The following is a 12,150-nucleotide window of genomic DNA, read 5'->3' on the forward strand; positions in this document are numbered from 1 at the left end:
CGTACGGAAATGACCTTGGCTAGTAGGTGAAAATTTTTGAATAAGCCCCAAAACCTTAGCAGCATCACACTTCTGAATGAAGTATGCATTGTAATTGCAAACATCATGCATGACTTTGTTGAACAAATGAGGTTGCATTCTATATCGCCCTTGAAAATCAACAGTAGAGTACACAGAATTTGGGATAAAGTAATCTTTCAAAAGATTCTTACCCCGAGAATGCCTGTGTCTGTCTATGTTTGAGCCACGACCGACTTGTGAACCACGGTGGCTGCCTTGCCTTGATAGATCGAGCATACCCACTGCCACGACAACTTGTTCATCATTTTCTTGCTCCTCCATTTTTTCTTCATCTCGTCTAAGTATTCTTTTTTTAATTTCTCGCTCTTGCCTCTCTAAGCATCTCCTCATGTCTGACATCGAGAGTGGAGTATGAAATCTAAAATATGAGAAATGAAAGGATAGAGAAGATATGGCGTGAGATGTATGAGTTGAGCCTCTAGTTTTATAGAGAGATTTAGACGATAAAGATGACGCGTGTCGCGATTTTAGAGAGTGAAAATCTTATCTGAAATATGAAAATTGTATTTTATAATAGATATCGACACGTGGCACTCCGAGAATCTTATCTGAAATTTGAGATTTGTCATTTTTTATTTTTTATAATAAATATCGACACGTGGTAACTGAGAATCTCCCGAAAAATTTATTCGAATTATGAGATATGAATTTTATAATAAATATTGACACATGGGAATCGAAAATCTTCTCAAAATTAATTGTTTAGGTTTTAAAAAAAAAAAAAAAAACTAAAAGTAAATAGTATTTGCCATTTGCCATGACAATGGGTGGAAACACACCTTGCCTTTTGCAAGGGCTGCCACTATTCACATAAATAGTAACAACTTTTGCCTTACCATTACCCTTTGCCACGGTAAATGAATAGAAGTGCTTTTAGAAAATTGTGAAAGTTGAGGCATGTTTGGTATTCAACTTCAATCCCAATTTTTTAACTCAAAAACAAAATTTTCCAAAACAAAGAAAACATGTTTGGTAGCCCTATTTTTAAAAACTCAAACTCAAGAAGAACTTCAAAAAAACACCCCAATTATTAAAAACAAAAAATATATGTTTTTTCAGTTTTTTTTTAAACAACCCACAAGTTCTCAAATTTTTAAAATTTGAAAACAGTTTTCAAATTGCATACCAAACAAGTTTTTTAATCTTAAAAATGGATTTAAAAACTCCTTGTTTTTAAGAAAAATTAAAGTTTTTGAGTTCTCTATTTAAATATGATACCAAACACCCGCTGAATATCTCAAGTTAAAAACTTCAGTTTTGTTGGGTGTTTCTATATTGGATTTGTCTTAGCAAAAAGGTTTAGGCCTCGTTCGATAACTTTTTAAGGGGTTGTTTTCATTTTCAGAGAACAAAAATGAGACAAAAACACGTTCTGTGGCCCAAAAATAGAAAACACTGAGAATGTTTTCATAAAATGAAAACAAGTTCTTCTGTTCTTGTAGAAAACAGAAAAAAGTTGTTTTCATTCTCATGGAAAACGTTTTTATAAAAATAATTCACATACTATTATTTTAAATTGTACTACTAGACACGTTTTCATTATTTTTGTTTTCTGAAGATGTTTTCTAATTAATCTACCAGACGCATTTTCATTTCCTGAAAATGCAAATTCGTTTTCTTGTTTTCATTCTCTGAAAATATTCTAAGAAAACATTTTCCGAAAACGCTAGACGGGCCCTTAGGATTTTGTCACTTGTTTATGCATTGCTTTTTTACTGAATAAGAAAATGTGTTTTGTTTGATTAACTTGTTAATCAATGTGGCTCCTCTTTAAATTGATAGGACATGTGCGGATTGTATGGGTTTAATGGAAACCTAAGTTAAAAAAGCAACTGACAATGTGATATAATACATATATATTTAAGATCGCATGGCGACCAACCAACTTTTGGTATAATGGTTTTGTCTCTATTTAATTAGAGGATGTCTTAATTTCGACTTAAATTAATGACGATTGCGATATGTATTTGTAATGGATAATTCGTTTGGTTTTATTCATTACTTGAGATATATAGCGTCTTTGATTTATTACTTAAGATATTTAACATTTTGTAGGTCATATTGAGGAAGTTGGTTAAATATTTATTATGAGGCTAATTTTGCAACAGATGTGACTAAAATGAATATTATCTTGATCAACCCACTTTCTAGTCTTACAATTGTCCTCCTAATGTTGTTTGCTCAGTTAATTTTTGATGTTTAGGTCTTGGGTGTCCTATGTATTTTAGGTTTAGTTTCGTGGAGTAAAACAATATCAGTCTGTAAACCTGTTGCTTAATCACTCTTCATAATATCCTCAAAAAGAAACTTCATAATGTTCTAGAACCTTAGCCAAAAAAAAAAAAAAAAAAGAGAGCTGATTTTATCACCTTCACTTTTTTCTATTATTATTATATATAAAAACCCAGTCTCTGTTTTTTTTTTTCTTTTTGGTAACTAATGCCAAACTCTGTTTTATTTGTTTTCCATGCCACTCTGTTTGGAGGCTCTTTTTCTTTTATGGCAGTTTAGATCTAGAGGGTCCGTTCTATTAACAAAAAAGCAAGGGGGGAAAAAAACAAAAAAACTGCATCTTTAAAATGTTATTAAATACAAAATTAAAAAGAGAAAAAAGAATTAAGAAAAATTTGACAAAAGCCATATGCAGATTGTTCTCATCGTTCTCTCCCCGGATCTGTGTTTTGTTTTTTCCCAAAACTCCATAAAGATAAAATAATATTATATTCATTCCTGGTCCCCACCATTTTTTTGTCCCTTTTCCCCTTTGTTTTCCAACCCAATATCCAGTTTTTGTGGTTCAATCTGTATGCATTTTTTTGTCAACGTTTGTGTCTCAATCTGTAAGGACCCGTCTGGTTAGCTTATTTGGCTAATAGTTTATAAATTTAAATCTCCCAAATTGTTTGACTTGGCTCCTTTTTGTTTGATGCAGAGAAGAACCCCTTCTTGTTCGGATAAAGACATCAAGTTTTGTTTTGTGTCGTATATTTCAATTTGTAAGAACCCATTTGCAGTCTTTGTTTTATCTGTCATGGGTTTTCCCGATATAAATGTTGTTTACAGTTGAATTTTATTTTAAAATTTTTGTTAATTGAATCCATTGGGTGCAGAGAAATTGCTGATAAAATGGTTGTTCTCACATTGTAGCCCCCTTTCATGATTTGGGTCTGAATCATTGGAGGATGGAGATGTCTACCCAGCGAGATAATTCTGGTCCCAACAAAGTTTCAGGTATAAATGTATTTTGGCATGATTTTCAATATATGAGAAGATGTATCCTGCAACTTCATTTAACCTCTGACATTACATGATGAGTAATAATGTAAAGTGATAAATTTTCCATGTGAAAGTATGATTCTTGGAATGAAAAAAATGCTTTTGGTCAACATTTTATATTGGAACTTTCAAGTGCAAATACGATTCCATTTCTCAGCATCATGATGCTTGTCCATGCTTGCCAACCATGTACTTTCTTGATATTAAACATGTTTTTCCTACAGTACGAAACTTGATGAAGTGATTGCAGCAGTGTGTTGTACAATTGAATTTATATTAGCAGTTCGTTAGTTAATTGAACGTGTTGCATTTGTAGGATCAAGTTCTTGCCTATATGATCTCTTATGTTCAGACGCACCGAATTGGAGATGCCCAAGCGACCAACGAACACAATCTGGTACGCTATAGCCTTTATATCAATTACTTGTTTTAATCTGTTGTGTTATGACTTGCCAAGCTTTTCTGTTTTCTGGATATGTTAGCATAGTTAGCGAAATGTACAATTTACTCAAGTTAGGTTTCTTAAGGGTGCAGTACACCATTTGAAATAGATAGGATTCAGATACAAGCAATTATTTATAAACATACAGTATGAGTTGTTCCAAGGAACATTTCAAATCAGGCTGGTTGATGCAGTTAATTAAAAGTACGAAATGATATATAGATAGCTCAGGGATGATATTCATGTCTCAACTTTACCTTCGTGGAGACCAAACGAAAGACCATGTGAACGGAAAAAAGAAGAAAAAAATGGTATGTGCAAAGAATGTATGAGGCTCATATAGAAGGTTTACTGCGTCGATAGTTTAAGTGGGAATATGAGAGATGCATTCAGCCTCTGAAAAACTTGAGTGTTATAAATACCTCAAAATCATTTACCAGTTGAATTAATACATCCTGAAAATTGAGTTCTGCACAGCCAAGCTCTTTAGTCTATCTAATATACAAATGTTTTTATTTTTATTTTTTTTATGTTTGTTATGTATTTGTTTGTTGTGGATCTCCCTGTGACATTCTCAATAAGGGCATATTGTATCTTTTGTAACTCTTATAGCTCATTGAACAGGTCCACAAGAAAGGCTAGAGATTTTGTTGCATCAATCTGCCAATAGGTCCTGTGCAGATTGTGGATCTCTAGATCCAAAATGGGTGTAAGTATCATATTTGCATGGAGAGAAAATCTTATCATCGATCCTGCTTTTTTCAATAACTACTGAAGCAAACTTAATATGAAGTTATTTTGAACAAATAAAAGTTGTTTAAGTATCTCACCTGGTCATGTCTTTTCCTGTTCACCATCAGTTATGTTGCTAATTTTATCTTTTTTCTTCATATTGAGTTGGATTTTGAGTTATGTAAATATCAGAATATGTTCTCATAAAAAAAAACTCTACTTAAGTGCAGCTTTGTTTGCATGAACTCAAACATGAATTTAACTAGTTACCATATTCCAAAGCTCCTCTTCAACCAAATTCTAGTTTTCTACTTTCTTTGAAGCAGTTGGAGTCTTTTGAGCCTAGAAATTATTAGTATCTTCGCAATGTTCTCATATCACATGCTCAATAAATAATCAACATATGAGCAAATGCATGTCTGCTTTTGAAAGTTCCTGAAAGTTTCCAAAGTGATAACTAGTGATTATCTTTTAATTCATCTTTCTCCTCTGTTAGTTATTGTCTTTTTACTGAGCTCAATGACTATGATATCTTTCTAGTGCTGCAATTTTTTTTACAACATTAATGTATGCATGCATGTTTATTTTTGTATGCAACAATAGTTCTGAAATTTTCTAAATGAAATAACCTCATGTTTAAAATGTCTGCATCAACTACTTCTTCCTAGATGTATGTAAGTCATGATTATCTTTGTTTCTTGCATTCTAATTTGACTGTAGCTATTGGTTTATATCAGATCTTTAAGCTTTGGAGTATTTATTTGTATAAAATGTTCTGGTGTACATAGAAGCCTGGGAGTGCATGTATCAAAGGTATGCCTCTGATCTATGCTTCTCAATAATAACAGATTTGCAACCTTGTTTTGGCTTTATCTAAACATTGTATTGCGTGAAAATTTGACTATTGGAGAAATAAATGTTTTGTAAACATAAAAGAGTGACCCTGCTCATTTAGTTCCTGGATGTACAAGCCTCATCCCAACTGCATGGGTTGTCCCTTTGATGTGATCCCTTGCGGTATGGGTCTTAGGGGTTAATTTGGTCGAAGCAGGTTGGTCCCTGCTATGAACTTTGCTGCAAAAGCAGTTAGGGGATGGGGAAACCAACCTTAATGATAAAAGAATTTCTTAAGTATATTCCTTGCATGTTCTCAGCCTTTTTAAAATGCTCATGTTCTCAGCCTTTTTAAAATGCTTCTTTTGGAATATCATTGGTTACTTTCCTACTTTGACCTCTCTCTCTCTCTCTCTGGGATATTCTAATCTGATCTGAAAATATGCTAGGTTGTATCAGTGAAGCTAGATGAATGGACAGATGAAGAAGTTGATATCTTGGCGAGTATGGGAGGAAACGTTGCTGTAAATAAGAAATATGAAGCTTGCTTGCCGGAAAATGTCAAAAAACCAAAACCAGATTCTTCTATAGAGGAGCGCTTTTATTTTATTAGGTAATGCTAAGTACAAAACTTTTCATAGTGCTGTATTCAAATCTGTACCATTCTAAATCAAAAATTTAAACCCTACTTCTTGAATTCTCAGGAGAAAATATGAGCTGTTAGACTTTTTAAACCCCAATGAACATACGTCCTGTCCTTTTCCGCCTTCTCATAAGAAGTCACCTTCTAGCAATTCAACCAATAATTCTACCCAAGATAAGAAACAGTATGAAAAACAACCAACGAAACATCGTATTGGGCAGGCATTTCGTAACAGCTGGGGAAGAAAAGACTCTGAACATAAGACTGCGAAGAAGGGCAACTCAATGCCAATGGTAATGGCCTTTCTATTTAATCAGTGTTTTATTTCATCATGTTATTTCTAAATTGCTTTGATACCCTTACTCTCTTTGGAGTGAGGTGCTTATCTGCTACTATAACATCCACATTGTTTCTGAAAAAACGTGTCAAGTTACATTTCTCTTTTTTCTTTAATTACATCTACAAAAGGCTTAGTCATTCAGAACTTTTAAATGTTTATATGACTTTGGCATGTGTGAGGTTTTCCTTATCTTTCCTTATAGTTTGATGATTTTCAAGCTCCAAATTTGCACTGACTTGTCCTAAATATAGTGTATGCGTTCATGTTGAACTTTGATACGTGCCATACATATATAAAAGAAACTTTTAAAAGGACGGGTATGCTTCAGATATTCCTGTGATAAAGAATATTATTATATTTGTTGAAATTTTTTGTTACTACAAAATAATTGTAAATTGGAGCTTTGATTACTCAAACACATATGCTTTCACAATCACCTGCATGTGCACATATACTCATAGATTATTTCCCCATCAAAATTAAGGTACGGCATAATTGTAGTGCATGAGTTAGATACGCATATATGCATGTGCAAAATCCATGCATGGCTTTAGTCTTCACTTCATGGTCCTAGTCATGATCAATTTCTATGCTTCCACATTGTTGTGAAGGGAAATAAGGAATTGATTTGACAAAAAGGAAAATATTCTTCTTTAAATTTGAACCAGATCTTTTAATTGATGACAAACAAAAATTGATGACAAACAAAAACGGGGAAAGTATAAGACTAATTAGAATTTTGATTTTTTTTATATGGGTAGTATCTTACTGCTTCAAGTGTACATTATAGGCAGGTATGGTTGAATTTGTTGGATTAGTTAAGGTGAATGTTGTTAGAGGAACCAACCTAGTTGTACGGGATGTGATGACAAGCGACCCCTACGTCATCCTGGCATTGGGTCACCAAGTAAGTCTCTTCTACTTAAGCTGTGATGAGATGAATTCACTTTTTCATAAACTCATAATGCAATGTTCCTTGAATATTTGTTGCAGTCAGTGAAGACACGTGTTATTAAAAACAACTTAAATCCAGTATGGAATGAGAGCCTGATGCTGTCAATTCCTGAACACATTCCTCCTCTAAAAGTGGTAAGTTATACTCTGAAAATAGTTTCTCTGTTTTTCACTTGATTTATCATTAATAATATAGACAGTAGTGTTGTATCACAAGAATTCCCTTGCTATTGATTATGATGTTTAAGTGCTTTGCATCTTGCTTTTCAATAAAATTTCTAAAGTTATTATTTGGATGGTTACATTCAGCTGGTGTATGACAAAGATACATTCACAACTGATGATTTTATGGGTGAGGCTGAAATTGACATTCAACCTCTGGTGAGTGCTGCCATAGCCTATGAGAAGTCCACAATCAATGAGCCGGTGCAGCTTGGAAAGTGGGTAGCCAGCAAAGAAAATACACTGGTAAAAGACGGTGTCATCAACCTAGTAGATGGGAAAGTAAGACAGCAAATCACTCTCAGGCTGCAGAATGTTGAGAGGGGTGTACTGGAGATTGAGCTTGAATGTGTTCCTCTTAATCAATAGCTGGAATAGAAAGTTAAGGAAATGAAACTCGGTGGCCATTATGATTCTGAGGTTGCAACTCACCATGATAGATGTATGTTATATTGTAGAAGTCATTGTATTGATAGCTGTGTCAAGCGAGTCTTGGCTGTATATTACTGTAGGTTTTTTTTTTTTTTTTTTTCCTTTTTGTGTAGATAAGAAGTTTAGGAAAATTTCAAAACATTAATTTTTAACTTGGATTTTATTTTTCTTTTCTTTTCTTTTCTATAAAATTTCAAAACGTTGTTCAGTTTGGGGAAATTGGAAATTTATCAATCGACATTTACTTGACTTAAAGTTAGTAAATCGAGGTTGGGGATTCAGTCATTGCTTTGGCATTTGGTAATTCTCTCTTAAAAAGTAAGTGTTCTGAATACAAGCCGACTACTTCAGGTTGAACCATAGGTGGATGGATGCAGCGTAATACTTTGTCTTCATTTTTACTCTCAGTCAACCGGTAGAAGTTACCCCCCCAAGAACCGATCGGCATGCTGACCTGCTCATCTGCAAGTATGCTCTTTACATGTGCATAATCGGTTTTGGTGATTGAATTTGCTTATATTTTTGGTTAACAATTGAATTTGGGGCGCCCAAAACTCAAGATTTTAAACCTAAAATCTAAAACCGAGAATTTGGGACTGGCTTAAAACCCAGACAAGGGAAGAACATAATGCAAAACAGAAGAAAAGAAAACCAGTGCACATGCTGACCATGATTAGATAAACTAACCAATATTGTATCAACGTACTTGAAATGAAGAACTTTCAGCAACTTTAAATCAATATTGTATCCAAAATAGTGAAGACTCGAACCATGAGAAGAATACAAGTGGTTCCAACAACACCCTTTTTTGTGTCCCAATAGTTTGAAAGGAAAGCATAGTTAGGGAAAGAAGATTGAAATGTTGACATGAGGTACCCCTGATTTTATTCACGATGTCCTTTTTCACAATGGTTTTGTTATGCGGGATTAGGTGTTACGTCCCCCATGCAGGCTTGCAATTGATTGATTAATAAAGTTTACAATATTTCTGTCATAATAATAATTTCAAGAACAGCATCTCTAGGCATACCCCAGGTATTACCCTGCTTTCTAAACTTCGTTTTAACTTCTAAATTTTTCTGTAGTAATGGTAAAAGTTTAAAGACATTTACAAATTGAATCCTCCACCTCCTGGAAGTAGTAGAGGTTAAAATGGAAAGTAATATTCAACAGTTGTTTTGTTCCCTAAAAAGGTCTATAAGTAACTATTGTAATGGAATTGGAATTTGGATCCTATCCTTATATAAGGCAATCCTTGGTTTCTAATCTAAGTCGTCTATTAGAAATCCGTAGGTTATGATTTACTAACTAATGAATTATATCAAGCATGGAGGCTGTCACAGTAAAAAAGAATTGTATCAGGTAGGAGAGAGGGGTTAGATGGCACAGCTTACTCTGGTTTGCTGAGACGTTCTTTTCGTTTCGAACAATCAACTTCAAGTCACATAAAAGAAAGCTTAGCCTCACAATTAGGCTCACCGTATAACAAATTAGGACTCAGAAGGTACATTGATGAAAGTAATTAGATAAGCAATACCAGAGAATTATGCTCATCTACTTCTCTTTAGAAACAGAAGTCTGTAACTTTTCATTCTTTCTTTTTCCTTTTTGAAAATGTCTGTTCTCCCACGTATACACTCTCCCTTCAATTGTAAAAGGTTACCAGATGAGCCACTGGGATTCAAAGAAAAAGAAAACTTTATTCACTTGAATAATCACAATCGAATTTTCCAGAAACAGTGCCAAATAAGGCTATATTTATTTCAACAAATAAACTAGTTTAACAAATGTGTGAGAAACAATCAAAAGCTTTGTTTTATTTCCAACAATGGAGCCCTATGTGAACTTGTTATTAAGCTTCTACGCTGCTACAAGAATTGGAGTTCTAACGCTATGAGTACCATCCGTCCAGACCAGCGACGCAGATACATGTGATCCTTCCGGTATGCCTCTTCCAACCACGGTCACATCGAAGGTCTTCTCCTCATTCAAGGACTTGAAGGAAAGAACATGAGGCACAACTTTGATGGCAACTTTTGAACTTGAGAGGATATTTGCCTTGTAAGTGGAGTTTGGAAGGCCAACATTTTTAACTGTTCTATGAAAATTGATCGTAAATGAAGTGCTTGAATTAACATTGGCTGCCAGTGAAGGGTAATTGAGATCCTTTGGCGATACTTTGGCGGACCCTGCAGGGCAAGAGCTGCTATCTCCGGATATAAGTCTAACGCTCCCCTCATCCAAGACCGAGCAGAGAAACTTAATGTAATCCTCTTTAGAAGCTTCAAACACAAGGCCGGGGTTAATAGCCTTTAGAGGATTGATATGTCCAGATCCATAAGCAAATTCAGCAGGGGAAGTTTTGGTATCATTCACGGGCCAAGCAGTAGTCATGATGGATGATTTGATGGCTGCTGGAGACCAGTCAGGGTGGAATGTCTTAATATATGCAGCTACACCAGCAACATGCGGGCAAGACATGGAGGTTCCAGATAGTATACTGTATTTTACACGCCTTTTGTCTTGAGTGCTACCTGTGATAGGAGCAAGAGTCGAATACGCAGCCAAAATATCTATCCCTGGGGCACTTATATCGGGCTTAATAATTTCAGGTACAATTTGATTAGGTCCGCGTGAAGAGAAGGAAGCAACAACAGGTGCACCATCATCTTTTATGGCTTCACTTTTTAGTATGTTGGCTCGAGGACGTTTGGTGGATTTGAGGTAGGACTTGACCACATCATAGTCTTGGCTGCCTAAACCAGATGCAGGTAGTGGGACAACAAAAGCAACATCAGGTTTGGAAGTGTTCAAAATTGAACCTAGTGCACCAGCTTGACGAGCCTCAGTATTGCCACCAGCCTGATCACATAGCACAATCTTTCCCTTAACTAAATCGACGTCTAGGCAACCGGCTACACATTGCCTTGCATCGGAGTCAACGCATTGACTTGAAGCATCTTTTCCATATACCAACGGAAAACTTGTTCCATTTAACTTGAAAGAGTTTACTGAACTCCCAACAATTGTCTTTCCATTTCCAAGAACAATCTTGTCAATGATTCGACGATCTGTGCTACTCGCTGCAACCGTGAGCGTCCATGGTGCCACACTTGATACGCTGCCTGCTTCAGGACCACTGTTGCCTGCAGATTGTAAGGTTAGTATCCCTTTCTCCATTGCATGAAAAGCACCGATTGCTATAGGATCCTGCTGGAAAGGAGCTGAACTTTCGGCTCCAATTGAAATTGTAATGATGTCAACTCCATCGGCAATAGCATCATCAAAACCTTGCAATATCGCCTCTGTAGGGCAACCTGAAACACTGCAGACTTTATATGCAGCAATTCTCGCTGAGGGGACTCCACCTCTTGCTGTACCTTGTGCTAGTCCATAAAAGCTCACATCCTTTACAGGGTTTCCTGCAGCGGTTGAGGCAGTGTGAGTTCCATGACCAATAGCATCACTTGCGCCATCATCAGTGTAATACCGAGCTCCAATGATCTTCTTGTTGCAAGTGAAATTTTGGCCACCTTTACAAACACCTTTCCACTTCTTGGGAGCTGGACCAAAACCTTCATCATTAAAGCTCTCTGAGTCAGGCGAGATTCCACTATCAATCACACCAATAATAGTATTACTCTCGACAGTAGCGTTTCGTTTGGCTGTCTGATTGAGACCAAGAAAGTCCCAAGATCTTGTTGTTTGAAGTTGGAATGTTCTGCTTGGAAAGACAGAGACAACTTCCTTCATGCCAGCAAGCCTTTCTCTTTCTTGCTCAGTGAGCTTGGCAGCAAATCCATTGAAGCTCCTTTTGTAGCTTGTGAGCAAGAAATTTGCGGCAGAAGTTTTTTGTACGACTCTTTCTAGTATACCAATTTGGTTAGACAATGGGGAGAACACCTCATTATGAGGAAGTGACCCCAGGTACACAATATATGTCTTTCTATCTTCCGAATCAATGGCTTTGCACGATAAGCTCGTAGCGAAAACGAGAATGGAGAAAGCATAAGAAAACAGGAGAGCTCCATGCTTAGCCATTGTTCAATGCTAGAAAACAGTGCAGGTCAAGAGTATTTAGAGTGAGATGAAGGACACAAAAATCGCATCTCCATTAAAAATCCTGATTTTATTTCCTCTCTCTTCTCCATTAAACATCCTGATTTTATTCCTTTAATAGTGAATTCATCTTTG

General features: G+C 35.6%; 2 protein-coding genes across 2 annotated transcripts; one reads left to right on the top strand and one right to left on the bottom strand.

The window, feature by feature from the left end:
• Window positions 1-3,227: 3,227 nt before the first annotated feature.
• LOC117620220 (probable ADP-ribosylation factor GTPase-activating protein AGD11) lies at window positions 3,228-8,130 on the top strand. The gene is made up of 9 exons (XM_034350363.1): window positions 3,228-3,312; window positions 3,674-3,754; window positions 4,424-4,508; window positions 5,269-5,344; window positions 5,815-5,978; window positions 6,070-6,301; window positions 7,139-7,255; window positions 7,342-7,437; window positions 7,612-8,130. Exons 1-9 carry the CDS (start codon window positions 3,264-3,266, stop codon window positions 7,891-7,893), a joined length of 1,182 nt encoding a protein of 393 aa, XP_034206254.1. The 5' UTR covers window positions 3,228-3,263; the 3' UTR covers window positions 7,894-8,130.
• Window positions 8,131-9,816: 1,686 nt separating this feature from the next.
• On the bottom strand, window positions 9,817-11,997 carry LOC117620219 (subtilisin-like protease SBT4.5). Its single transcript, XM_034350362.1, has one exon. It carries the CDS (start codon window positions 11,995-11,997, stop codon window positions 9,817-9,819), a length of 2,181 nt encoding a protein of 726 aa, XP_034206253.1.
• Window positions 11,998-12,150: the final 153 nt, after the last annotated feature.

The sequence above is a fragment of the Prunus dulcis genome, chromosome 2, assembly GCF_902201215.1.
Source record: "Prunus dulcis chromosome 2, ALMONDv2, whole genome shotgun sequence".
Classification (NCBI taxonomy): Eukaryota; Viridiplantae; Streptophyta; class Magnoliopsida; order Rosales; family Rosaceae; genus Prunus; species Prunus dulcis.

Coding starts and splice junctions, on each gene's coding strand:
- LOC117620220 (XM_034350363.1), top strand. CDS start 3,264: ATGGAGATGTCTACCCAGCGAGATAATTCTGGTCCCAACAAAGTTTCA. Junction 5,979..6,069: donor GAGCGCTTTTATTTTATTAG/GTAATGCTAAGT, acceptor TTGAATTCTCAG/GAGAAAATATGAGCTGTTAG. Junction 7,438..7,611: donor ACATTCCTCCTCTAAAAGTG/GTAAGTTATACT, acceptor GGTTACATTCAG/CTGGTGTATGACAAAGATAC.
- LOC117620219 (XM_034350362.1), bottom strand. CDS start 11,997: ATGGCTAAGCATGGAGCTCTCCTGTTTTCTTATGCTTTCTCCATTCTC.